Below are 24,418 nucleotides of genomic sequence, written 5' to 3'. Positions count from 1 at the left end.
CTTTAGGCAATCTACTTTAAAGTACTTACATCGTAAGCATTATTTACTGCTTTTAGGATTACCCTGAACAAATCTAAGATGTCCCTCATTAGTTTTCCTGCTCCATGGAATAAAAAAATTACCAGCATTGGTCTTTAAAGTGCATTTTGCACTTCTGCAATTACCATATTGATGATTGTTTTTCCAATGACAAATAGACTATGGAGTTCTGTTGCACTCTGCATCCTAGCAGTTCTTAATTTTGCAGTAATAGTGAGCTCTAATAGACGTGATGGGGGATTTGGTCTGCAGCGTATATTGGTCAAATGTGAATGGTGTTATACAGATGTTAAAATTAGAATGTGTGAGAGAGCCACGTGCAACTACACTTGATCAGCTATTTTGGTAAAGCTGATTAAGGATTGGCTTTTAGGTTGCTGGGTTTTAGTTACTACAAAGGGGTTATTTTTAGTGGTACAGAATATTCCAATATTTTGAGTTTAGAGTGAGTTGAGCTTGTACTTAAAGAGAAAAAACCCCAGTAAACAACTTCCATGGTCTTTCTGTTGATATTGTGCGGGAGAGGTACTGCTGGAAAGTTCACAGGTTTGTCATCACCTGTGCAGGTAATCAGTGATCATCCCAACATTTCATCCAGAGATTTCATCTCTGCAGCAGCTGTTTGCAACCTTCCATCCCCAGCACGCCAGATCCTGGTCACTAAATAGCCACTGCCTTGGTAGAGACGTGCAGCAATGCAGATGTGCTTACCCTCAAAAGGGAACTCTTATTTGAGTTGTGCTTCATACCTGTGCCTCATCAGAAGCAAATCTTGCAGCTCTGTCCATGAGGCTTTGCTGGCTGACTGGTGCAAGCTGCAGTGCCCCAGTTCATCCATCTCTTCCTGGAAGACATCATTAGCTTTTTATAGAATAGATGGCATAACAACATCATTTCCTGTAAGTCTATCTCTCTCATGTCAAAAATAAGCAGGCACCCCTCTTCTCATTCTTAGCTCTCTGGCATCTTAAATGAAACACTAATGCTTAAATATGTAAAAAAATTACTTTAGACATGTTACTGTGTGGGGTTTTGGTAGTATTTGGTCAGATTCTCAGAGGTCCTTCACTTTCTGTGGACTAGTATTTGTCTCCAGACCAGAATTTAGGAATATGGGCTTTTTCTCTTCCATAAACAGACATGTGATGCACACGCAGTGGGACACAAAGTGGTCATGGCAAAATGAAACTGAGATGTTTTCAGCTTTTTTGAGTCTCCCACAGGATATGAGAAAAACATGCATCTGTTTATAAATGGGCTCTGCATTTCTTTCCATGGGAGTGATGACTTGAAGTCTCACAGCAATTTTGTCCCTCTTTTTCCTGCTCTGGAAGCAGGACTGTATTTTGTTCTAAAAGTATGTATTTGTTGAGACTGATCTTTATCCCTCTCTATAGCCCCATGTGAAGTGAATGAAGACTAATTTGGAAGCAGGATAAATGGCAACCCTTGAGGTTGATGTTGCTGTAGCTTCTCAGTTGTTTGCATGGTCCTCTGGTTTTAATAAACATCATCTTTGCAGGAGTTTGGATGTTCAGCATAGACAACACCACTGAGCAAAATGGTCATGTGGAGGGTTGGGAAGTCTTGGTACTGTGCGACTGTGTGTTCCAGGAGGTTTATGAAGCTCTGCCAGGGGAGGTTTAGGCTGGGTGTTAGGAAGAGGTGGTGGTTGGGCACTGGACAGGCTCCCCATGGAGTGGTCCCGGCCCCACGGCTGCCAGAGCTCCAGGAGCGTTTGGACACCGCTCTCAAGCACAGGGTGGGATTGTTGGGGTGTCCTGGGCAAGGCCAGGGTTGGACTCCATGATCCTGGTGGGTCCCAGCTCTGGATACTTTATGATTCTTGGCTGGCTTAATAGGCTAAATCCATGGCACAGCAGAACGTTTAGGTTGCTGGGACCATCCTAAGATTTAGAACCACTTTGGAACATGAATCTGGGGGCTGTAAATGGCAGGAGATGGTGCCAATGGCAGCAGATGGTGAAAATGCTAACAAAGGTGAAAAATTGGAATCTGGAATCCCATCATTTTCATTTGGATACGACTTGGGAAAAGGCATTTTTTTCCAAATATGCTTGGAATTGAAAATTTGTAGCTTGCATGACTTTGCGTCTTCAGGGGGTTGTTTTGTAGATATCAGTAAGTCATGAAAAACATTACATTTTAAACAGAATGAAGACACCTTTCAGGTAACTCCTTTCTGGTAACTCCTGCAACTTGGCTGTAAAACTCCCATATGTATCACAGAAACTCATGAGTATCAGCAGTCATTTTTAATATGTATGTGTTTTTATTAATCCAGACTCTTCTGTTAGTCTTCTTTAATGCATCTTTATAAAGGCTAGAACTACCTTAAGCATTTCTAGGGGCTGGTATGTTGTAATTTTTGGGTCTAGGAAGAGGTAAAGGAATATGTGGCAGGTGGGAGAGTCAACCATGAAGATTGTTCTGTATGTGGTCAGTGTTCATTACAAGGAATATTTTCAGGGCTTTGTCAAAATGTAAATCTATAAGTAACACTTGGAATATGTCTTCAGCATTTTTTTTCCTTCTATGAGTGTCCCGGAAAATGAGTCTCTCATTTCTTCTATTCCAACTTCTTTTTCGCTGTGCATGCTGGAAGTTGAAGGAAATTCTGAGACCTGTTTCTAGTTTTCATAAAGTTATGTGGATCTGGGCCTCTCTAAGGTTGTTTTCCAGTTTTGAAGAGCTTTGCTTTCTACTTTCTTCCATGTAATGCCTGTGGACACCAAATGGGGAGGAAAGATGGGAAGAGAATTTGCCAGATACGCCAAATACTGTGTAGCAAACATTCTAGAAATTCCACGGTCTCCAAGGGCTTACTTATTACCAGGATGGTAATAATTTTCTGTGAGTGACTGTACATAATTCCATAGCAGAGCCAGGAACTGCAAACAAAAATATGACTTTATTCTCCTAAAACAGCATTGCTTTGTTGAAGTCACACCAAATATTCAGAAATTCTTAACCTCTTACTGCCTGTGAAGATGAATCCATAGGAGTTCTAAGGAATGATATGGCAGAATATGGAAGAGTCAAGCTATAATTCTCTAAGTCAGTGTTTTATATGGATATTTTCTCTGATGCAGTAACTACAGTGTAATATGCAGCTGGCCTGATTTTAAAGTAAAATTCTACAAAAATAAACCAGGATAATTAACTATCACAACAATTTAGCAGAGGAAATGGTGGCTTTTCTTGTATTTAGGGTTTTAAAATGTATTGTGTTCCTTTCTAAAGGGTGAGTTTTAGTACAAACCAGTTTAATGGCTTGGGCCAGGAACCTCTTGGTTGAACTCCAAGGGCTGCATTTCAGTTTGGGAATTTGCTTAGGAAATCAGTTCCGTTCAGTGTTTTCATTAGCAGTGAGGAGGACTGAATACAGAGTAGCTTATAAAGTATGCAGATGACACCAAGCTGTGAGGATCTGAAAATGCTTTTCTGTATCAGATCAGAATTCAAAATAAACTTGGCAGATTGCAGAGATGATCTGAAATCAGCGAGATGAACTCGAATTAAGTGAAGTGCCTCATGATATATTTAGGAAAAATAATTTAGATACACAAATTCAAGACAGGCAATACCTGTTAAGAGGAACAACAGGTAACAAGGTTTACAGTACACCGCTGTTACAAACTAAGGAAATGTAATTCTGGAATGTGTGAAGAGGGATGCTGTGTCTTTAATGTTGGGTAATTACTCCAAATTAGGGCTGGTGAGGTCTGAGTTGACATGGCATATCCATGTTTGGTTATGGCTTCTAAAAAGCCTCTGGAAAACGGCATCACTTAGAGAATTGAGTTTGCCTAAGTTAAGACAATGTTAGTAACAACCATCTGATATATAAAGATTTTAAGGCAAAAGGGAGAAGGACATTTTCTCCATATTCCTGAGTGAAGAATTAAGTGAAATTTTTGCTATTTGTACTCACAGTGATGAGGGTTGTGTTTACAAAACACTTTTTGAAGCCTGAACCCCAGAAAAAGCCACCTTAGAGGTGTTGTAGAACCTACTTTTCAAGGAGAAGTTATACAAATCTGTGCTGGGTGTACCTTCCCCAGCCCAAGGTGGGTAGGTGATGCCTTTCAGCACATGTGTCTGTAAGTCTGTGCAGGAGATGGGAGTAGAATAAATAGCTTGAAAAATTTTTCTCTGGAAATGTCCTGGAAATGTGGAATGGCCGCTTTTAGTGGGAAAAGCTGCCCACCCTGTGGGGCAGACTCAACAGAGCCTTATGGAGCTGCAGCTACAACTTGGGATTGTGGGACTAGAGAATTTCTGAACCGAAAATCCATTTCTCTCTCATACGCATACACCTGGTTACGGAGATCACAGAAGAAGAACATGATTCATAGCTACTGACTTTGCCTCTTAGTCCTAACTGTGAAGAAACTATTTATTTATGTAACTTTCTTCCCACAAGAGTTTCCATTAATTCTGTTGATGGAAGCATTTTTCAGCATTACGACAGTGAAATAAAGCACAGAGCTTTAAACCCTTCTCTGCCTCCAAAAGTGAGAAAGGAACACTGGTGGGAAACTGACCTTGAAAAGGCAATGCTTTGGTTTCTTACTAATTTAGAAATCTGAGTTAGTTTGATGCTCTAATTGCAAATTATATTTTTTAATATTTTCCTTTATCAACCTTGATAATTTAACAAAATTTACCAACTGGCAAGTTTCAAGTACTTTCTCTTCCAAACCCTTTTATACCACAACACTGCTCCTAATCATCTGTGAAAAAGCTGCCATGCAACAGGAGACTGGGAATTGCTAACAGTAATGATGGAAACTAATTCAAACCAGGCCACAGGTAGAAGCTTTTGTGAAAGCAATCTGCATCTTTTCAAGCTGGTCAGGCTAGAATAGTCTTTTAGAAAAGCAGTCTCTTTCATTCCAGAGGAAGCCCAGCCAGTTATCTCTGTACCCAACAAGTACCTAATGCACAGGACAAAAAAGGAGGCAACAGTGGTGTATTGGGTCGGGAAAGTTTTAGCCAAGTTGGCCAACATTGCCTTTCCCTTTGCTTCCCTGCCCGTGAAGTGCTTCACAAGCAGAGGTGCAGTGTGAAAACCCAGGGCACTTCCTCTGCCAAGCTTTGCCCATGCTCTGACCCTGGTTTTCCGTGCCTCTCCCCTGCTGCTCTGGAGAGTTGTCCTGAGAGCTGCGATCCCTTCCAGAGCTGGCTTCCAGAGGCTGCAGGTCCACACTAATCTCGTTACAGTGCTATTTTGGATGCTGTGATTTAATACTCCTGTGGGGCTGCCTTTCCCTAAAAGAGGTGATGCAGCATTTTTCGTAAAGGGGTAGTAAAAGGTGAGTGACGAGCAGTGTGAATCATGGCATAAATCATTTCAGGCACAGAAGTGCAGCTTTCACTCCAGAGGAAAGATATTAGGAAAGGATGTCAATGTTTTATCTTTTTAATTGCATCTACTTGTTTGTTGCTGCTCTCATTCTTTTTGCTTTTGGCTCAATTATTTCTCCCTAAAGTATGCTGCTTACCTAATAAGTTGACTAAGCTTGAAAAATTGATTCAAATACATACTAAATAAGAGCTTGTGAGCTACAGTCACAGCAAGCAACTCCTGAGTTAGTTGGTTTCTTTAATAGCACCCTGTCTTACCAAAAATACCCCAGCTATTTGATCTGTCTGTTGTTCTGTTCACAGCTTTGTCAGCATCTAAACTTTATGACAATCTAAATAAATTCTAAACTTTATGACAATTTAAATAAATTTAAAAAACAAGCCAAACTCCCCAAATTTTGCACTGAAAATAAACAGTGGTTCTCTGTGTGGAGGAAGGTGGCTTGTTCCTTGCCTGCTGCTCTGGCTTAAGGCAGGTTAGAAAGGAGCTGTTTCTGTAATGTGTAACAGCTGACGCTGAAGACTTAAGTGATTTTTTTTTTCCTTTGGCCAGCATTAATTATCAACAATCTTGTAAGAACAATAAAAGGAATGAGTAAGTAAAGATTCTTTAAGAAGTAATTTAGATTCATGCCTGTTGTTATTTACAGGCATTCTAGAGAAGAGGCTTAATGTTAGGTTGCAGAGGTTCACAGTACATGAGACTATAGTGACAGAAACACTTTGCATGTTATTACATAGGTTCTAGAAAAATCGCTTTCCCCGATCTTGTTAAGGACTCAATCTTGAACAGGACTATGGATGTTTTTAAGTTAATATGCTGTGAAATCAGCAGTACTCCTAGTACTGCACAATTCAGGAATATGCATGTGTCTTCAAAGGATGAGACCTCTGAAAACACATGCAGATCAACAGGACAGTTTTGACTTTTTCTCAGATTTGAGCCAGGGCCAAACTTTGTTGGTAAGAAGAAAATGAATTTATATTGGCAGAGCATGTACACAGTCATATCTAATACAGTAAAACCTGGGTAGGTTACAACACTGAGTTAATACAAATGAATGCATTTTGATAATTGCACATGGAGTGGATAAACAGAGAGTGATCAGAGAACACCACAAAATGGATGTTCTGAATTTATCACTGCTGTGTCTGTATCAGGGACTTACAGTGATGTGTTGAATACAATTATTTTTGGAGGCACTGTATATTGTACAGAGTGTCCACTTCCTGAAGTTGTTTATTTTTGAGAGGAGAACTGGGTTCGCCAAGTTAGAAAGTGTGTGTATTTATTCCACTTCAGAGAAATAAATATGTTTGCTGCTGCTCTACAGCTGAGAGTGAAGATTCTGTGTGCATGGGGACTAGAATAAGTACATAAACTCGACTGTGAATTAGGAAGTTGCTCGGTCTCTAGAGGTAGAAGTTCAAGGCTCTGGAAGACTGTTTTCTCATTATTTTCTAGGGTGTACCAAGGTCTGCTGGGCAATCTAGAAGGTTAACTTCAGGTACGCTGAGATTCTAGCAAGTTTTCTCCCTCCTAAATCCTGAGTCATAGGAGTTTGGGAAGCAGCCAGGAATTTCACCAGACAGGATAGAGTTTTTTAAGCATTGCTGTGACTGAGATCTATCACTGACTTCCAGACGGGCATTTACATAAATGAAACAAAAGATAGGAGCTTTGTGCTCTGAGTATTTTCCCCTTCTTATGTTCTCTTATGGGTTTTTTTTTGCTTTATCCTTTTTTTTTTGGTCTGTTTTAGCTCTTATTTTCTTTACTGAAAGCATTATTCCCCTCTTCCATTTTGTCAAGAAAAGATAAATTCTAAGACCTCGAACAGGAATACAAGCTATTCAGTTATGCTACGGTTGCATAATAAAACCCTGAATTAAATGTCAGGGTTATAATTATTACTGAAGAATGCTGTCAGGTGAGACCAGGTAACTCAAGCCAGGATAAAAAAGGTGGTATAAATGACTATATTAGAGATGATGTTCAAAGAAGGCATGTTAGGGTGAGTTGTAGCAGGCAGAATGATTGATTAGGCTGTTGCGATATGTTTAGTTTTAATTTATTGGCAGGTTAATCTTAGCTGAGAGCATTTGTCTGGCAGTTTGTGTCCTTTCTTTGGTCTTTGTTTGCCCCAAGGCCTCTTGCTGTGGCCGAGGGGCTCCGTGGGTCTGTGGGCAGCGGCTGGAGCTGCCCCTGCTGCCCTCGGAGTGCTGCTGTTTGCCTTGGTTTTCCTCGTCCCCATCCACCCTCATGTAGGTAAGGAGGGAAATAAGGGATGTGCTGCAGCGAAAGGGCAACCTCTGTGTTTACTGTCACTCCCTTTCCCCTCTGGAAGCGAGGGAATTTCCATGAGTGCCACTGCCACCCCTCAGTCCACCGTGAGGTGAAAATGGGCCTTCCCTTGATCTCATTTTTGTTGTGTGGGCCCTACTTGTTTACCCTGAAAATGTATAGGTTGCCCCTGTTTGCAATGAGATTCTTGAAGCGTGGGGGTGAGGGAGCAGTGGCCATCCCACACACACCCAGCAGCTGTTCCTGGGACCAAGCTGGGCAGCAGCTGGTGGCAGCTCAGAGGTGGGAAAACGTGGTTAGGTTGTGCAGTTCACACATCCATTGCCACAGGAACTGTTCCTAATGCTTTGGTTCATTTGTCCTTTGTCTCAGCACAACTGGCTGAGGTCCAGCAAAATCAGGCCTGGAATAAAATTTCAGCTTTTACAAGCTCTGTAGATTTTTAGGGTGCAGTCCAGCAATATAACTGTGTGCATGTGAACAATATCACTGATTTCAGCAGGGCTGTTGATGCGTTCTTATTTATATATATTTGTTCTTGTCTGAGGCTGTAACCAGTATCCATCCTCTGGAATTCAGTGCATGTCATGTCCTTGCCTCCAAAACCCGCCCTGATGGCAAAGAAAGAAATATCAGCAATTTCCCAACAGTTTCCACTATAAAACCAAGGTTTTCAGCCAGTTGTAACTTCACCCAAATGTAATTGCTCAGCCCCAAATTTCCTGTGCTAGGTATGGTGAGCAAGGCTGATTTTTTGTGTAAGAAAATCTTGGCTGAAATGTTTCTGTCACTAGGAAAAATGCATTTGGTTTTTTTTTTTAAAATCTTGGAGGAACTCTGCTGCTCTCATATTTTGGAGCAAGAAATGCAGCAGAGAGCTTTCTGGTCTGAAAGCAGCTACTGGCATTAGCAACAAATGTCTTTGCCAGTACCCGGGAATGCAAATAAATTTGATCAAATCATGAAGTTCTAAAAATCATGTATCAGAAGCAATATTCAGTACAATGCTGTATTAGAATTTGGCAGCTGAAGGCTGTCTATATTGAGAACATACTTTTCTGTATAACTCCTATATGTGAAACCATAGAAAAGTGGATTTTGCCTTTGTTTCTGCCACAGAGCAACTGGGCGAGGTTGGATAAGTCATTTAGGAGTACTAAATTGGTAATTAATTTTGTGTTTTTCATTCTCTGAGTGCCTAATTTTGAGACAATTGAGGTCAGATTTTTCTTTCACTTACAAGCACTGTCAGTTTTCTGTGTGGAATGACCAGTTCCTTCTCCTAACCATGATGGAAACCATCTACCTGGGTAATACCTGAGGGTGTGCTGAGAGCCAGGAGAACAGGCTGATCATGGCACATTGGTTCCAGTGTTTCAGAAACCCTGTTGCCAGGAAGTTTTCCTTCACATAGATCTGAGATCTGCCCTCTCTCAGGTTATTGGCTCTACTAAACACCCAGCTAAGGTTCCCCAGGCAGCTTTGGGTGCAGCACTTTTTGACCTGAAGGTTGGTTTTTATGTGTATGAAGTGGTCAAGTGTGGAATGTGCTGAGACTGAAAGTATTTTGCATCTGAAGATACTGTATTTTTATTTATGGCTCAGTCAAAATAAATTAAAATAATCGATGATTGTTTTGAAAGCAAATTACTGGGAGTACTATATATCTACCATGGCAAGTGCTGAAGAGATGAGAATGTCTTATAATGCCAGAGTGAGTTGTGTAAACAAGGGTATTTATATACTCAACAGCAGCAAATCTCTGAGAGGGTTTTTTGTTGGGTTTGGTTTTTTTCTTGGCTGAGTCTCCGCTGATCCCACTTTATTCCAAAGGAGGAGGAGGAGGAGAAAACTAATGTTCCTATCACACATGTTCCATTATTGATTTCCATTCCAATCCACCCAAAGTCTTCTGTGCTGGAAATAATTAGACTCTGTGAACAGAGATGAAGCAAAAATCTATACAATGCTGGATTGCCAGAAATGAAGACAAGGGTGCCTAATTAATGTTGCATATAGAATGCCTTTTGGATGAATGGGCTTCCCTTTCTCAGAAGCAGCTCAACAGCAGTCATATCACAAATTTGCTGTTAATTAAATGGTGTTCACTGTGTGCCTGTAAAAATGGCATTGAGGAAGAAAAACATTGGACAGCAGCAGCATCTTACAAAAGCTCAGCAATTAAAAGGAAAGACTGTGAAAAACAAATTTGCAGCCTTCATACGGATAGCAGGATATTTTCTTCCATATGGATTTTCTCAAAGCTCCAAAAGGAATGTCTGGTCACTGCAGAATTTTGAGCATTTCAGAAGTTGGACTTGGAAGTGTGTTGGAAGGGTTGAGGGTAGGCAGAATGTTCCTGGGAGCTGAGGCAGGATGGATGAGAGCACAGCTGCAGCCTGGCCAGGGCATAAGGGTTGTTTGGGAGGAGAGTCAGTGTCTAGGGAAAGCCACCAGGTTAAATTTTCTCTGCATGAAAGGTGAACTGAAGGTGATCTGAGGCTGTATAATGCACCTTGGGAACTGAGAAGGCAGATCTTTAGGCAGAATCTGAGTACGCTGATGGAAAGGCTTCACAACAGCCCCCACTATGAGCTGAAATACCTGGAGGGAAAAACTGGAGGGGATCTGAACCATCTGAAGCAGGGTAAGAGAATAATGTCAGCTGCATTCATAGGCAGATAGCAGCAGTGGGGTTGTTGGTGCTTCAGAGGTCTCCGTAGTAGAGGGATTCTGGGACAGCTCTTCTCATCCTGTAATTTGGAGGCCACTGGTACCTCCTCTCAGCCTTTAGCTCTCTCCTTTTATCTCTATTCCCCCCTTGCTCTTCTAGATATCTGTTGTGGCCAATCTAAGTGATACAACTGCTCTCTGTGTATTTCTGCAGAATTTAAATAGCATCATTCCCTCCTTCTCTTTTTTCCTATTAATGCAGAGGAAGTTTATCCTCTTTAGGAAAAGATGGAAAGCATTTTTTTCTAAGAAACTAGAGAATGAGTAAATCCCAGGCTCCTCACTCGAGCAGATGGATTCAACTGATGAGTCTGTAGGAATCTTCCTAGGCTGGGCATTAAACTGCAAGAATAGATGTTTTCTGATGAAATTCTAGTTGACATAAATATATTTTTAGCATGGATTTGAGAGAGGGAATTATTTTTCCCTATATAGTAGATGCTGTGGTTCTGGTTTAGGAATTTTATGAAATAATTTGAGTGCAGGAGAAAGGTACTAATAAAAAAAAGAGATTTTTATGACATTGTGCCTTCTAAGTCCTCTCTTTTCTTCCCATTTGGGTGCTTAGCATTGTCTCTCTCTCCTCTCATTCTGCTTTAATAAGCGTTTTTCTCTCCAAGCTGTTGGCTCTGATGCACAGCTGAAATAGGTGCACACACAGGTTGTGATTCCTTTCCCCATTATTGCATTTTGATTCTGAACTCCAGATTTAATCTGTCTAAATAATCCACTCCTGGGACTAAAGTCAACTACTAGAACTTTTTGATGTTCAACAAATAGTAAGGCATTACAATGATTTAAATCAAATAACCAAATCCATATGAAATACACTACTTGTTATCTTTCCAACAGATTGATTTTCTTCCCTGGATCCATTTTAAGCTGCACTGCAGTTGCTAAATCAAAAATAAACTGAGTTTTCAGTCTAGGGGTGTGTTAAGTCTGTGATTTCCATTACATCGCAGCGTGCTGCATATTAAAAAATGAAAACATGGAACACATCTTGAGTACAGAATTGAAACGGATTTTCTGACCTAGTCCCAGTGAATGGGCTCTAAAGTGCTGGCAACGACTGTAGCTCCTGGACTGTAATTATCATTTGAGTTATTTCACAGTGGTAGGAGACTTTACACCTGTGGGCATAAGTGGGGACAGGCTGACACCAGTGCTTTTTGAAATTATTTTGGATAAGTGGGAAAGTTAATCACGTTGGTGCAGCTTGTTACCCTGTTGCATGTTTGTTAGAACATAACCTAACAAAGTATTTCAAAGCATTTTTTGACTGTTAACTGGAACTTCAGGAGACTGTGAAAACAATTCCGGTTTCACAGAAATCAGTCCTGTTCTGTTTTCTTCAGCAGCAGCAGCAGCTCATCTCCACAGCATGTATTTTGAATTCTCTTGAGCTTAGAAAACATCACCGCTTGCTCAGTCCATCCAGAATCAGACTCCTGGGGCTGTTGCCCTGAGTTAAATGGATCTTATGTATTTCAGAGAAAATGGAACTGGTACGGAACATAACCTGCCTTTCTTTTTTCCTGCAGCTTGGCTTTACACCCCCGAAAAAACATTGTGCTCACTGGTGGCGATGACCGCCTGTGGAAGACGTGGGGCTTCCCTGATGGGAACATCCTCATGACAGGGGAAGGTCACACGGATTGGCTCTCAGGCTGCTGCTTCAGGCCCAGGTCAGTGCCCAGAGTCCCTGAACCAGCCCTGCTCCCTCCTGGAGCTCCTTCATTCACTGGGCTGCTCTGCTGCCTCTCTGTTCTCAGGGGGCCCCGCACTCCCTGCTGAATTCCCAAACGTGTAGATAAAATGTTCCTCTGCCTTTCACAGTGTTGACTTAAGACTGATTGCTTTTAGTATTTTGTACATCTTAAACTCTGTCCCCGTGCCAGTGCACATAACAAGGAGTAATAAGCTTTTCAGGTCTTGCTGTATTCATTTTCTCCCTGTTGGTGCACTATGGCAAACACAGTCCCATTATTAATAATACGGAAAAGTTGACTTCTTGTATTAGACATTATTTGTCGTATGACTAAGAGTATTTGGAGTACTTAGAGAATAAGAATATGAGCTTTCCTGCTCTTTCATCATATGGGTTTGAAGCTGAATTAATAAATGAAAGTGAACACTGAAAATAAAAATTAAATATTTAAGTTACAAGGGTCATGGAAATAGGGCAAACATGGATTAGATTTTTTGGCCTTTCTGTTGAAAAATAGGACACCATTTTACTCTCAAAACTAAAATCCATTTGATAAGGCTGAGCTTCTATATGTTGAAATTACTTTGCATCAGATTTGTGAGGCAGCAGTTTAAACAGAGTTCTTTACTGTTAATATAATAAAGGTCTGCCAGGCTATTCACCTGAGGCTCGGTTATAAAAGGAGCATTATTAAGCCTTCAACCTTGTATTTTCATTGTGTTTATTTTATGAAGCAATATTAGCTCTCTTCTTCATGAGGAGGAAATGTATCCTATTTAATTTCATGGTTCCTCCTGATTTCTGAGTTTGTAATGAGCTACCAAAAGCACACACAGTCATCTAAACACAAGAAAATCCCCTCCTTCTTTTCAAAACCTCAAAAACAAGGAGTCACACTTTCTGGGATGAATTAAACATGCACTTACTCTTCTCTTGCATCACTTTCTCCTATGAGAAACAGGCTTTTTCTTAAGAAGCTTGTGTTTCACAGTGTTCTCTTTTTCATGTGTACGTCCTTAGAAATAATTACATTTAAAAGAAGAGGATAATATTTAACTTAAATCATTTCATATAATACAGGAGGAGGGAAATGGAAAACTCAGCTTCTTGCTTTAAGGTGGTAGGAAAATTTGTCTATTGCTGCATGACAGATTTCAGAGTTTGTGAGCGGGGGACACGGTTTAAACTTGCAGATAAACAGAATGCTGCCTTTACCTCTTACCTGTTGTGAAGATAAAACTTAGCACAGGGGAAGAAAGGGAAATACAATTAGAAGAGCATGTTATCATTTATAAAGCTGCTGGGCATACTAATCAGATTTCGATAATGCATTGTTACCATGACACCCGCTGACTCAGAGACTCAAAACTATTTTCTCATTAGTCTTTGACCAGAATACAGTCCTTTCAATAGGCTTTCCTATTTCTCATTCAATCATTGAAATTAAAATGAGTTGAGGTACATCATTATTCTCTTGCAATATAAATTGACTCCTGCTGAATGCTCTGGAGTGATTCAAAAGCAGTGCTGTTAAAATATTGTCTTCTGTTACTGCATAAAATATATAATGTGGCAGAATACATTTAATCATAGTTTTTTGAGGGTTTTTTGTTTGGTTTTGGGGTTTTTTTTGGATATGAGACTCATATATCTGTTTTTTCCGGAAGTAAAACCAATTAAGTAAAAATGAAGAGTCTTAATAGATTTTTTGTTCTTTTTCTGGAGTCAAATGTAGATAACCTCTAGTTTTGTTCCCATTAAAGATTTAAAATTATGTTCACCCCAGACGTGGAAAAGAAAAATATTTTTGTGCCACTGGGCTATTAAATGGTGATCTGGGTAGAACTTCCAGAGTTCTACAGTTTTTCATGTTTGTCCTCTGTGAGATCATTTCTCCTCTGTGTTCCTTCTCTCTGTGCAAAATCAGGTCCAGAGCAATCTCCACTGCTGGTGTGAGAAGTGTTCTGCATGCAGCGACACACGAGTCTGCTGTCAGATCATCTTGGTACAGCATCATACGATAACCCACACACACCCTGGCAGCCAGGCACTAATGATTTGAGGAGAATCCAATGTAGAGCTGTGATGTGCATTTACCTAATGCTTCTGCACATGCAAGTGACTTAAAATCCCAGAAATCTGAGGTTTTACGTGCTCACAGAGTATTACTTGAGCAAGGGTCCTTCTCATGGTTATCTCTGTGCCACCTCCGTGTAAATAGGGGTGTAAAAAAGCTGCCAGTCTCACTGGTAGCTGGGAAGATCTAGAAACTTGGAGCTAAAGTGCTGTTGGGTTTACATGTCCTCAGTGTCTCCAAGAGCCATGAGAGAATGTGGTTCTAGGAAGTAGCAATAAGAAGGTAAATGTGTGTTTTAGGCTCTGGACCAGATGTTACAGAAATGAGGATTGTCCTTTGAAGCTTTCTCAGTACTGATGTACTGCAGTGTCCTTAAGGATCATCACGGAGCCTTAGGGGCAAAGAGTTGTTGGATGGAGGAGTTTTCCTCCCCCCACTGACAAGATGCTTCATTCCACAATGATTTTTTGCTGAAAGCCACCTCTCTTTCACTTGTGATCAAAGCAGGGTGAGGTGAGAGTGTGCTGAGGCTCCGAGGCTGCCACTGTGTCTCTCCTGGGTTGGCACGAAGGGTCCAGTGTCCCATGTGTTCTCCCTGCAGTGGCTCCCAGGACAGGAGATGAAGGGCAGCAGCCTGGCTTTGTGCATGTGAGGAGAGCAGAGCAGCTCTCTGCAGATCTGAGAGTAAAACACTGCCTTAAGCTTTTAAAATAAAAGCAAAACTTCAAACAGGTCCTGTCATCTGCAGCATGCAGCAGCTGGGAGGAGGGAGGAGAACAGTGCTTCCTTCTTTGAAACTCAGGTGACACCTGGTCAAACTTCAAAAACAAACAATGTTTTTACTCTGGTCTGGCTGAACACTGCTTTGCAGATGAATTAGCTGTTTCAAGCTTCTGTCACTGTTGAAAAATTTAATATTTTTCAGCTTGCCTTTTCTAGATGTGAAGGAATGAGGGAGTCAGAATGTCCCCTGTCACAGTCATGCACAGAGACTTCGTGGTCAGAATCTGGAGAGCTGGGGAAGAGCTGTTGTAGTGCACCTGTGGGTGCCAGGTGACTCAAATAGTTGAAATAACAGACAAAAATCTGCATCTTCTGCCAGTTTCCAGAATGAGCTGAGGATGTTAATGCTGTACCTTTAAGGACCATACTCTAATTGCAATAAGATACTTCATGGCATGTACTAGATTTATTTATCTTTGTTACTAACCTTCCTGGGTGGCTTAAGAATCAAGCTCTGCAGCATAGCCGAGGTGTGTGTTAATGTCTGATAAAATCCCAGTGAGCAGTAAAATACTGTATTCTTGCCCTGCATGTGTGCTGGTACAATATGTAATGTCCTTAATATATTCATAAATATTAATCAAGTCAACTCTTCTAAAATGTTTGTAGCCTTTTTCATGCAAACATTGTCTGGTTCTGTGGAATACAATAAATTTCTGAATTGAAGAGAAGTACAAACTGTAGGTTCTAAAAGCTATTTAAAACTTGCTCTGAAAGTTGTCAGATTGTCAAGTCCTTTGTAATGCCCTGTTCCCCTAAGAAAGAGGCAGAGCTTCTGCTGTCCTTTCTATTGCTATTGCAACTCCCACAGTTACTGAGGAAAGAAATCAAAACTGTTACCAATTTATTATTCTATAACAATTGTTACAGCAATTACCTTTACTGTGCGGATTTTCTGTAAGTTCTACTGCTATTGGAAAACCTGGAGGCAGGTATTGCTTCCTCAGTAATTAATAAAAGAAATTAAAGAAGAGATAGAATAAGTAGATTCATGCATCAAGCATGCAAATAAAAGCATGTCATGTTTGATACCCCAGAAAAATGTGCCAGTGAGGGGAAGCAAGAGAAAGATGAGGTGTTGGACTGAAAGAATAACCCATGTTCTTCCTGGGTGGTGTTTCTTGAAGCTGAAGGAGGTGATGTTACTCAGTTGGAAGCCTGTGCATGGATAGAGGAGAAAGACAACCTTGTAGAGAGAGAATTTGCAGAATATATTGAGGATGGGTATGAGGAATTGGAGAGAGACTGGATGGCAACTCCAGGTGGGCTTGAATTCACACAAGAAGCTTTTAGGGAATTCTGTAGCACATGGGAGCAGGCTGTGGGTGACTGAGCATTGTGTTGGCCTCTCAAGACCAAGTACAAAACGTTACTGACAATCCAGCGTGGGGAAAAGGGACCAGAATAATGATATTTGCCCAAAGTTTTCAAGAGCAGTGACTGATAAATATGGAATTGTGTATGTAAGACTTGATCAGAGTGGAAGTTATTTTCTCATCATACAAAAACTCTTAGAACAGTTTTTATAAAATCTTTTTAAAAAGCAAATTCCTGAGCAGAATTGATGTCAGAATAAACTTTGAAACTGAAATTAGTTCTTACTCAGGTAAGTTCCTAATTTTAGTTTTTATATTACTTTAATTTCTTTTTTTATCTTATCATTTGTGAAAAAGCTATCCAGAGATGACTTTGTGTGGAAAAAAGATAGACAGAAAAGAACAGTAATTGAGGAAGGGAGGGAGGGTGTGAAGAAACTTCTGAGGAGTGATGGAAGCAAAGGCCAAAATTCAGGAGGGAAGGCAGTCCCAGAAAGGGGAGGCAGCTGGTTTTGATCCAGCCAGGCTCAGATGTTCTGAGGCAGCAGGCACAGGCTGACACTGCTCCTTGCTCACTGCATCTCACAGGACTTGGTGCATGGAGGGAAACATTGAGGAGCAAAAATCAGACTTGACAGCTTGGCAGGTCCAGGCACCACTTCAGAATTTCTCAGTGGACATGCTTTTGTAGTTTGAGAGCCCAAAGTGCTTTGATTATCAAGGTGAATTACAAGGTGTGCTTCTTTATTCATCCCCCACCTCTGCTGCTCTTGGCTCCCCACAGACTGTGCTGCTGAGGAGGGTCCCAGTCCTGGGAGGTGCGGATGCATCAATCCACACCAATCTTCTTGACAGTCATAATCTCCTCAGGTATCAGTGTGTGGTGAGAAACAGCTGCACGGTATGAAGAGAGTCACACAAAATCTGCTACTAAAGATAAATGACTGCTTTCTTGTTACAAATTGCAAATAATATTTTTTGAATAACTAAGATGGTACAGGGCCCACGAAGCCTCAGCAAATGTAAAGCACTTGATGCCATACTGAGAAGAGGAGGTTCTTTAGTCACAGTAGCAAGATAATATAAAAAATTCTACTAACATCAAATATATTTCTCCTCATAGTTTAGTAATTCCTAATGCCAGTCCTAGATTCATTTTTATTTCTATGAGAAGAAGCAGGAATTATCTATTATGCCATTTTGTTTAATGCACTGGCTTCCAAGATTTGATGCTGTAGTTAGTTAGTGAAACTAGGGGGACTTACAGAACAAACAGTCACTGCTGCAGTTATGATTCCAGGATCTACAAGATGTTGCTACAATCTTATGTTTGTTTTAGTGAAATGCAGCAGCATTTGTCTGCACAGAAACTGTAATTTAACATTGAGCAGTGGGATTTGACTACACTACTGCAGGCTCTTTCTTATTAGAGACCTTCACATATACTTCTGGGCTCTGTAAAAAAATCTGTCCACAGGAAGAAATGAGGAAAGGTTTGGAGTCAGTGATTTTAAAGTGTTGGGTTTTGGTATCACCCATCTGTTAGAGCCACTGCCCAGGCTGGGTCAGCAGTCACACCAAGGTGACACTGTACATGTAAACCAGCAGGATCAAAGGAAGCTCCTGGAGATATCGAGGAAGGAGCAGGCTGGAAATGCAGCTTTGTCAGGGACTGTTTCAAATCCTGGTATGGAAAAGTTTCCGCAGTGATATGCTCAGGGGCCCTCCTGTTTGTTGTGCTCCAGATTGTTTTTCTGGTGGCATTAGAGCTGTGTGTGCTTTTGTGGGATTACTGCCCAATCCTACAAAAGTTACATGGGCCCTGGGCTGATGCCATGAAGAGTTTTGCCTTTTCTTTTATACCCCTGTTATACCTTTTACAGCTTCTGTACTCCTAGTGCTTTTTGCCTACATTCTTGGACTTGTTTGTCAAGCTAAGAGACTAAACATTTTAGAAGCTTCGTAGCTAGGGATCAGTGTGCCCCAGACCCCAGGGTCCTCTCCAGAACACATTCTGTAAACCAAGATAGAACCATCCAGGGGAAGGTTCCTTGGGGAGGGGGGCTCACTTGAGCCTCTCATTGGAGAATCTTTGATAGATATGCTAATTAGTAAAACCTATAATGTTATACCCAATGTTGGGGGGGAGAGACACAGAGAGACACGGACACAGAGATAGACTCGGCGGGGTGCATTTCAACGCGCATGACCTGGACGTGTACACCTAAGGATCCTTAAAATAAATACCAAGGTAAAATCCCTTTTCCCCTTCTAACAGTGTTTGACTCTTGATTTTAAGACCAGGCAAAGGCATCAGGGCCTCCCAGATAATTCACTGTGCAGGCACTGTATGGCTCTGCAATGCACTTCCAGCTGGTCAGGTACTTCTAGAGGAGTCGAATACTGAGCACAAACGGCCCAGGTGGGCAGGAGATGTGCAGCACATCGCAGGGATGTGTTCTGTCTGCAGGGAACTGCTGGATTCATGATGGACAGCACAGAAATCTTGGAAGTGGTTTTATCATCAGTCAGTGTTAAGATTAGAGGGTTCCATTAATTGCATCTTTCATTTGGAGAGCGAGGAGCTGAAGCAAGGCAGAACTCAGTGGGTGAGGCTGCTCAGGGAGCTGCTGTGCTCACCTGGGAGCCAGGGAGGAGGAGAAGGAGAACGTCAGCCTTCACCCTCTGCCTGGCCACTGAGCCAGCCAGACCAACAGTCCTCCCAGAGAAGGGATTTGGAGATTACTGGTAATAAAAGGTCCATGGACACTGAGCTACAGAACACTTTTTCTGCTGGCTTTGGAGTTGTAAATGCTGAGCTTCACGCTATACATTAAACGAGGCTCAGACTCGAAAGCCACCAACTCCGCTCTAAGCATTCACATAAAAAAGAGTTGTAAGACTCATGTTAATCACGAAGGCCTCTGTTGGCTATCAGTGGAATAGAATTATTTTGTTTTGTTCCTTGAAATAGTCTTTAAAACCTAATTCAGGCCTCACTGCAGAAACAGATGAGTTTTATTTATCCTTTTACTGCTATTGATAGCTATGAAAGAAACATGAGAGAGTCTGTATGTTCTACTTAGGACTTTTGAACACTTATTTAGTGAAAAGGCGTAATGATTTAATTTTTTAGAGGATGTTGAATTCCTGTGTAGTTCAATAAAGCCTTTAGTTACCAGATTACATATTAAATTTGCCAGTGGTAAGAAACTTCTTTTGAGTGGCACAATTAATTTTCAGTCATCTAACTGGCTTTATATAACACATCATATTTAGCAGTTGTTAAGGTGTTTTATCAAACTGAGCTAATACAGGAGTCAAAAGAAAAAAAGTTATATTCATTTATTCTGCAAGGAAAAGAACTATTTCAGAAGTCTTTCATTCAGTTCCCCTGTGAACAGTGTTCACTGTGTGCATGGTGTTCTCAAGTATAGCAAAATTTTAATTTCAAAAATAGCTTTATTTATTTCAAAATCTTTGATAAGCTTCATATTTTTTATACAAGGAAGCAGTCTTAATATCATTCTCTCTCAAGCTTACAAAGCCTACTATTTTTACCTCACAAATATGTTTGGGTGGGCATTAGATTTCCTTTGGGATTCTCAATCTCATTATTTTTATCAATAAAAAGCCTCTGCTGGACAAAGGAATAAATCACATATAAATGAAATATGAGAGATTACATGAGAAGCTCAGCTTTGCTTAGTCTAATCCAATATCTTTGGCCAAACGCCTCAATGTCAAAGGCTTTATAAGTATTCTACAGGATCAGTCTGGCAAAGAGAAATCAATAACCAGGTAATGGATTTGATTAAAATTTTTCCCCTTCCACCCACTCCCACAAGCCAAATGTTTCTACCCATACTAATCTCTTCAGGCACATGGAACTGTTGGTTATTCTCTGTGGGCTTTTGAGATGTAAATATATACATAAAGTATGTTTTCATTTCAGAGAGCTCTGCTAACTATTGGTATCTATTTCAAGAAAAAAGTGTGTGTATCTCATTTTAATTTTCTTTAGAGAGCTCAGTTCTGCAACGTGCTTTTGGAAATATGGACTGATAACAACTGTAACTTTGCTACAGATTGAGATCCTGATTCATTATCTAGAAGTTGCCTTTTTTTCTGCGATTCCTGCCATGCTGAGGAGAATTTTCTCACACCGGCTGGGGTTCCCAGATGTCCAAACTTTCGGAGATTTTCTTTGTTGCCAAATCCTCAGGTGTCTGCTTTACCCCATCTTCTGGCTCTGAGGTGGTTGCAGTGACAGCCCACGTGCCATCTAGAAGGTTTGCCTTCAGAAACATTTCATAATTAGGCCATTAATTATGTTCTCCATTAGTGTTCTCTAAGGATGTTACCTCTGCTTGAAAGAAGTAGTTTCCCCTGTCAACAGAGAGATCAAAAAATGTTCCTATTGCATGGAACCTTAAGAGTCTATCATTATATTGATTTTAGAAAGCAAACAGTGTGCAGTTCCATAGTGTGGTTACTGAATAGGCTTCTCTTTTCAGCCAGAATGACCAGGCTTTGATGAAAAACTACCTTCGGCTTGTATTTCTTAGTTGGTGGAAATACTGACCACTCTGAGTTAGTGATTCACTAATAATATCTCCATTACAATAATTCAGCAAGCAGCTGGAGAGAGAAGTGCTGAGGCCAGTTGGAGAGAGGAGAGGGAGGAAGCGGCTGGCAGGAGCTGCAGTCCTCCTACTGAGCAATTCAAATGTGTATTTGAAATAACTACAGGAAGAAAATCCATTGTAATAAAATGCTGCCCTTTGCTGAAAGCACTCTGTAGGTGCTTTCACAGGTGGCTTTACACACGTACTGAACTTCAACACCCATGGTTGAAAACCTATTGATAAACTAATGCCATTTCTACTGATTAATTTGCAGCCCCTCCATCACAGGTACAAAACATCTCTTTAAAGGCTCTTTAAAAAATGCCTCAATCTTCATACCCACAATGTGTGACCTTGGATACAGTAGAAATCCTAATGGGGATAAAAAGTTAGCTAGTCTTTGTGTAGTATTATTTAATTTATTATTTAATTACCTTATCTCCATGATTTATCATTTATATGTTATGCTTGCCTATAAGGTAAGGTTTTCAAACGTACTGAATTCTTAGCTTACATAGAAATTATGTTATTTTTCTTAAGTGATGATCTTGTGCACTATATTCTCCCATTATCTGAATTTTAGACCTGAAAACAGACATATTTAATTTTGGGAGCTTTAAACCAATCTGGTATCAGCTTGAAAAAACACTGTGATGATCAATTTCACAAAACAGGTGTCAAGTTTAATCTTTCTTTTTCTGACAAAAGTTTATTTAGTTATTCAGAATCACTATTTTGATGTAATTGTTTTGACTTAGAAATTGCAAGGAAACTTTCTGATCAGCTGTGTGGGTAATTAGATTTGGTGTTTACTTGAAAGAAAGAAAGAAATTTCTCTATGATAACCACTTTGATAGAGAAAGGGTGGAGGAATAGGCAGTTGAAATCTCTTTATAGAGTATCAATAAAATGGGATATTTTTAAACCTATTAGTTCAGCTTCAGTGAAGCCTTGAGTTTGTTCTCTGAAAGTATTGCAGAAATTTGTCTGCTCTACAAGGAGTTCTTGGTTTCTCTTCCTGCACATCTCCCTCATTTTCAGTTCCTGCAGCTCTTGCTGCCTGGGAGTCACCAGAAGCAGTTCAGTTTTGCTGATCATTTATTTAGGCTGTGAGAAAAAACTGTTGTTTACTGTGGTGGGTTCAGATTTTGAATAGTTTAGGTTTTCTTCTGGCTTCATCAGCATTTTGTGCTGGGGAGCTGGAGTTGCAGAGGGAGCTGCCATCTCTCCAGGGCTGGGGAGTCTCAGTTCACTGCTCTGATCCTGAACGTGTTGCTCTCACTCTGTTCAGAGTCGTTATACACATCAAAACATCTCTCTTAATAGAATCTCTTGTGTTATGTTTCTCTGAGTGCAATTATAATCTTGATGCCTTTAACATCCTTGGTTCATTATTGCTTTCTTCTGTGCAATAAAGGCAATTGTATTTTCCCTCAAGTCTGCTGCAAGGGTTCTAGTGGAGTGGCTGAGGCGATATCTGGGTTTGTTATATTGTTAAAATGAGCCTTTCCTAAAGTGCAGCTGTTAAAATAACAAACATTAGTGTTAGAGTTGACTAGAGAATGGCAATTCAATTGAGGCAATATCTAAGATATTTGAATTGGAAATAACCCCCAAATATTTAGAGTGTTTACAAGATTTTGTCTGGAGCACAAACTCCAGGTATGAATCACAGTCATTTATTGTGTTTCTTTGTTTCCCCTCAAGCTGTGTGGCTGCAGTAATCTGGGGAATTCCAGGTACAAAACAGTTGCCATGCACAGGTAACAGGAGAAGCTGTCCTGCTGGGAATGAGGATCAGGACTTGTTTGCTGAGGGACATGGATGTGGAACCAAGTTCTTAGTTTGTGGTAGTTATTTCCTTTGCATCTAAGTAGTGTGTATATGAAAGAAATGGGGAGCAGAGGGAGAAGGCCGCCGTGTTGTGTTTGTGTCCATGGTTTAGATCACCTCTGAGAGTTGTTGGGTTTGAAGGGTTTTCTGGTGTCCCACAGCTCTTGGGCAGTCAATGTTTAGGCTGCATGGCCTCGTGGATTAAAGTTCAGTTTTCATGCAAAGCCTTTCACAGAAAGGGTGGAAATTTATATTTACTTTGCTATTCTGCTTTCTTTTGTACCAGCCCAGGATTCTGCTCATATTCAGCATTTCCATTCCTCCTCCCCTCTTGAAGTTAGATTGTGATTGATCACTGTCTCCATTAACTCACTCCCCCCCAGGGCATGGCTCAGTGAGTCCATCACTTGCCCCAAGTACAAACACGGGGCTCATGCAATATCCTGTGTGTTTTCTTGGCCTTCACTGTCAGGATCATTACACAGTGTGATTAAATATCCTTCCAGGGGCCTGGGAATGCTCAAATCCCAGTGCAGAACTTCCCAGGCTACGAAATCTCTGTGCACTCACTGGACTCTCTCTGCATATGAATATGCGGCTTAAAAATGATGCTTTGTACAAACATGCAAATGGGATTAATGACTGTGGTCTTTTGCTGGCTATTGATTGTGATTAGACATCACTGGACCACCGTTGGGGGATGATAATGGATTTAAAACGACTGAGCCACAACTTTGCCTTTCAGAGGAACTGAGACACAGGATTATTGCTGTTAATATAGGTCATAAATCTTTTCTGTACATGGAATTCATGTATCTGAACTCCTTCCAAACTACATTTTTCCCTACTTCAACAGCCCTTCATTAAAATTTGAGGATTTGGAGTCATTCCAATGGAGGAAAAATGACCCAGCTGGATGGGGTGGGTGTTGAGATGAAGTATCACACTGTAATGGCACACTGTTTAATGTATGTCAGGGATATTGATTGGTACTATGCATGATTTTATGTGGGCTAAATACATTATTTTAAAAATTTAGCAGTGTATAGAAAGACTTTAACTTACACTGGGTCGCTTGAGAATAGGTGTTGGAATGGTACAGAATAGCTCTCATTTCTGGAAAATATGGTAGTTTTGCAATGTTTACTCATTATATTTGATTTCAGGTAAAATAGTTATTTCTCATGAGGTTAATGGAGGAAAATTTACTTGGCAGTAGGCTACAGGAAGGTGGCACAAGTGGACCCAGGAACACTGTTTGCCTTCAGCATAAGAAGCCTTCATAATTGTTGGAGATACCACTGGCCAGGCTCCCACGAGCTCCCTGCTCCAAGCTGGAGGCCAGGATGCTCCTACCCCTTGCTAAACAGGTGTCTGATTTTGCTGTGGGGTGCTAGATATGCACTGGCAGGAAGCTTTTAGAAAAGGCATCATTTTTTTTTAATGCAAAATAATTGTTAAAAGGTAATTCATTGCTGTCTAATTTTTGCCTAGAGCCCTGCATTCTGTAGTGCCTGCTGTCTTGCTGACACATACTTTGCTACATCTAATCTCCAAGTATTGTAACTAGTTTGTCTTTTCATTTTTATTCCTTACCTGGTA

General features: G+C 40.6%; 1 protein-coding gene across 3 annotated transcripts in view; it reads left to right on the top strand.

Moving 5' to 3' along the window:
- The window catches only part of SPAG16 (sperm associated antigen 16), a 359,782-nt gene that overhangs the window by 156,384 nt on the left and 178,980 nt on the right, over positions 1 to 24,418 (top strand). For all 3 annotated transcript variants that reach the window (XM_048309624.1, XM_048309623.1, XM_048309625.1), the window contains one exon: positions 12,013 to 12,156. In XM_048309624.1, the coding sequence (XP_048165581.1) occupies positions 12,013 to 12,156 (144 nt within the window). The remainder of the gene's footprint in view (positions 1 to 12,012; positions 12,157 to 24,418) is intronic.

The sequence above is a fragment of the Corvus hawaiiensis genome, chromosome 7 (genome assembly GCF_020740725.1).
Source record: "Corvus hawaiiensis isolate bCorHaw1 chromosome 7, bCorHaw1.pri.cur, whole genome shotgun sequence".
Lineage (NCBI taxonomy): Eukaryota > Metazoa > Chordata > Aves > Passeriformes > Corvidae > Corvus > Corvus hawaiiensis.
Note: the sequence above shows the minus strand (reverse complement) of the source record. Positions and strands in the feature narration are given on the sequence as shown.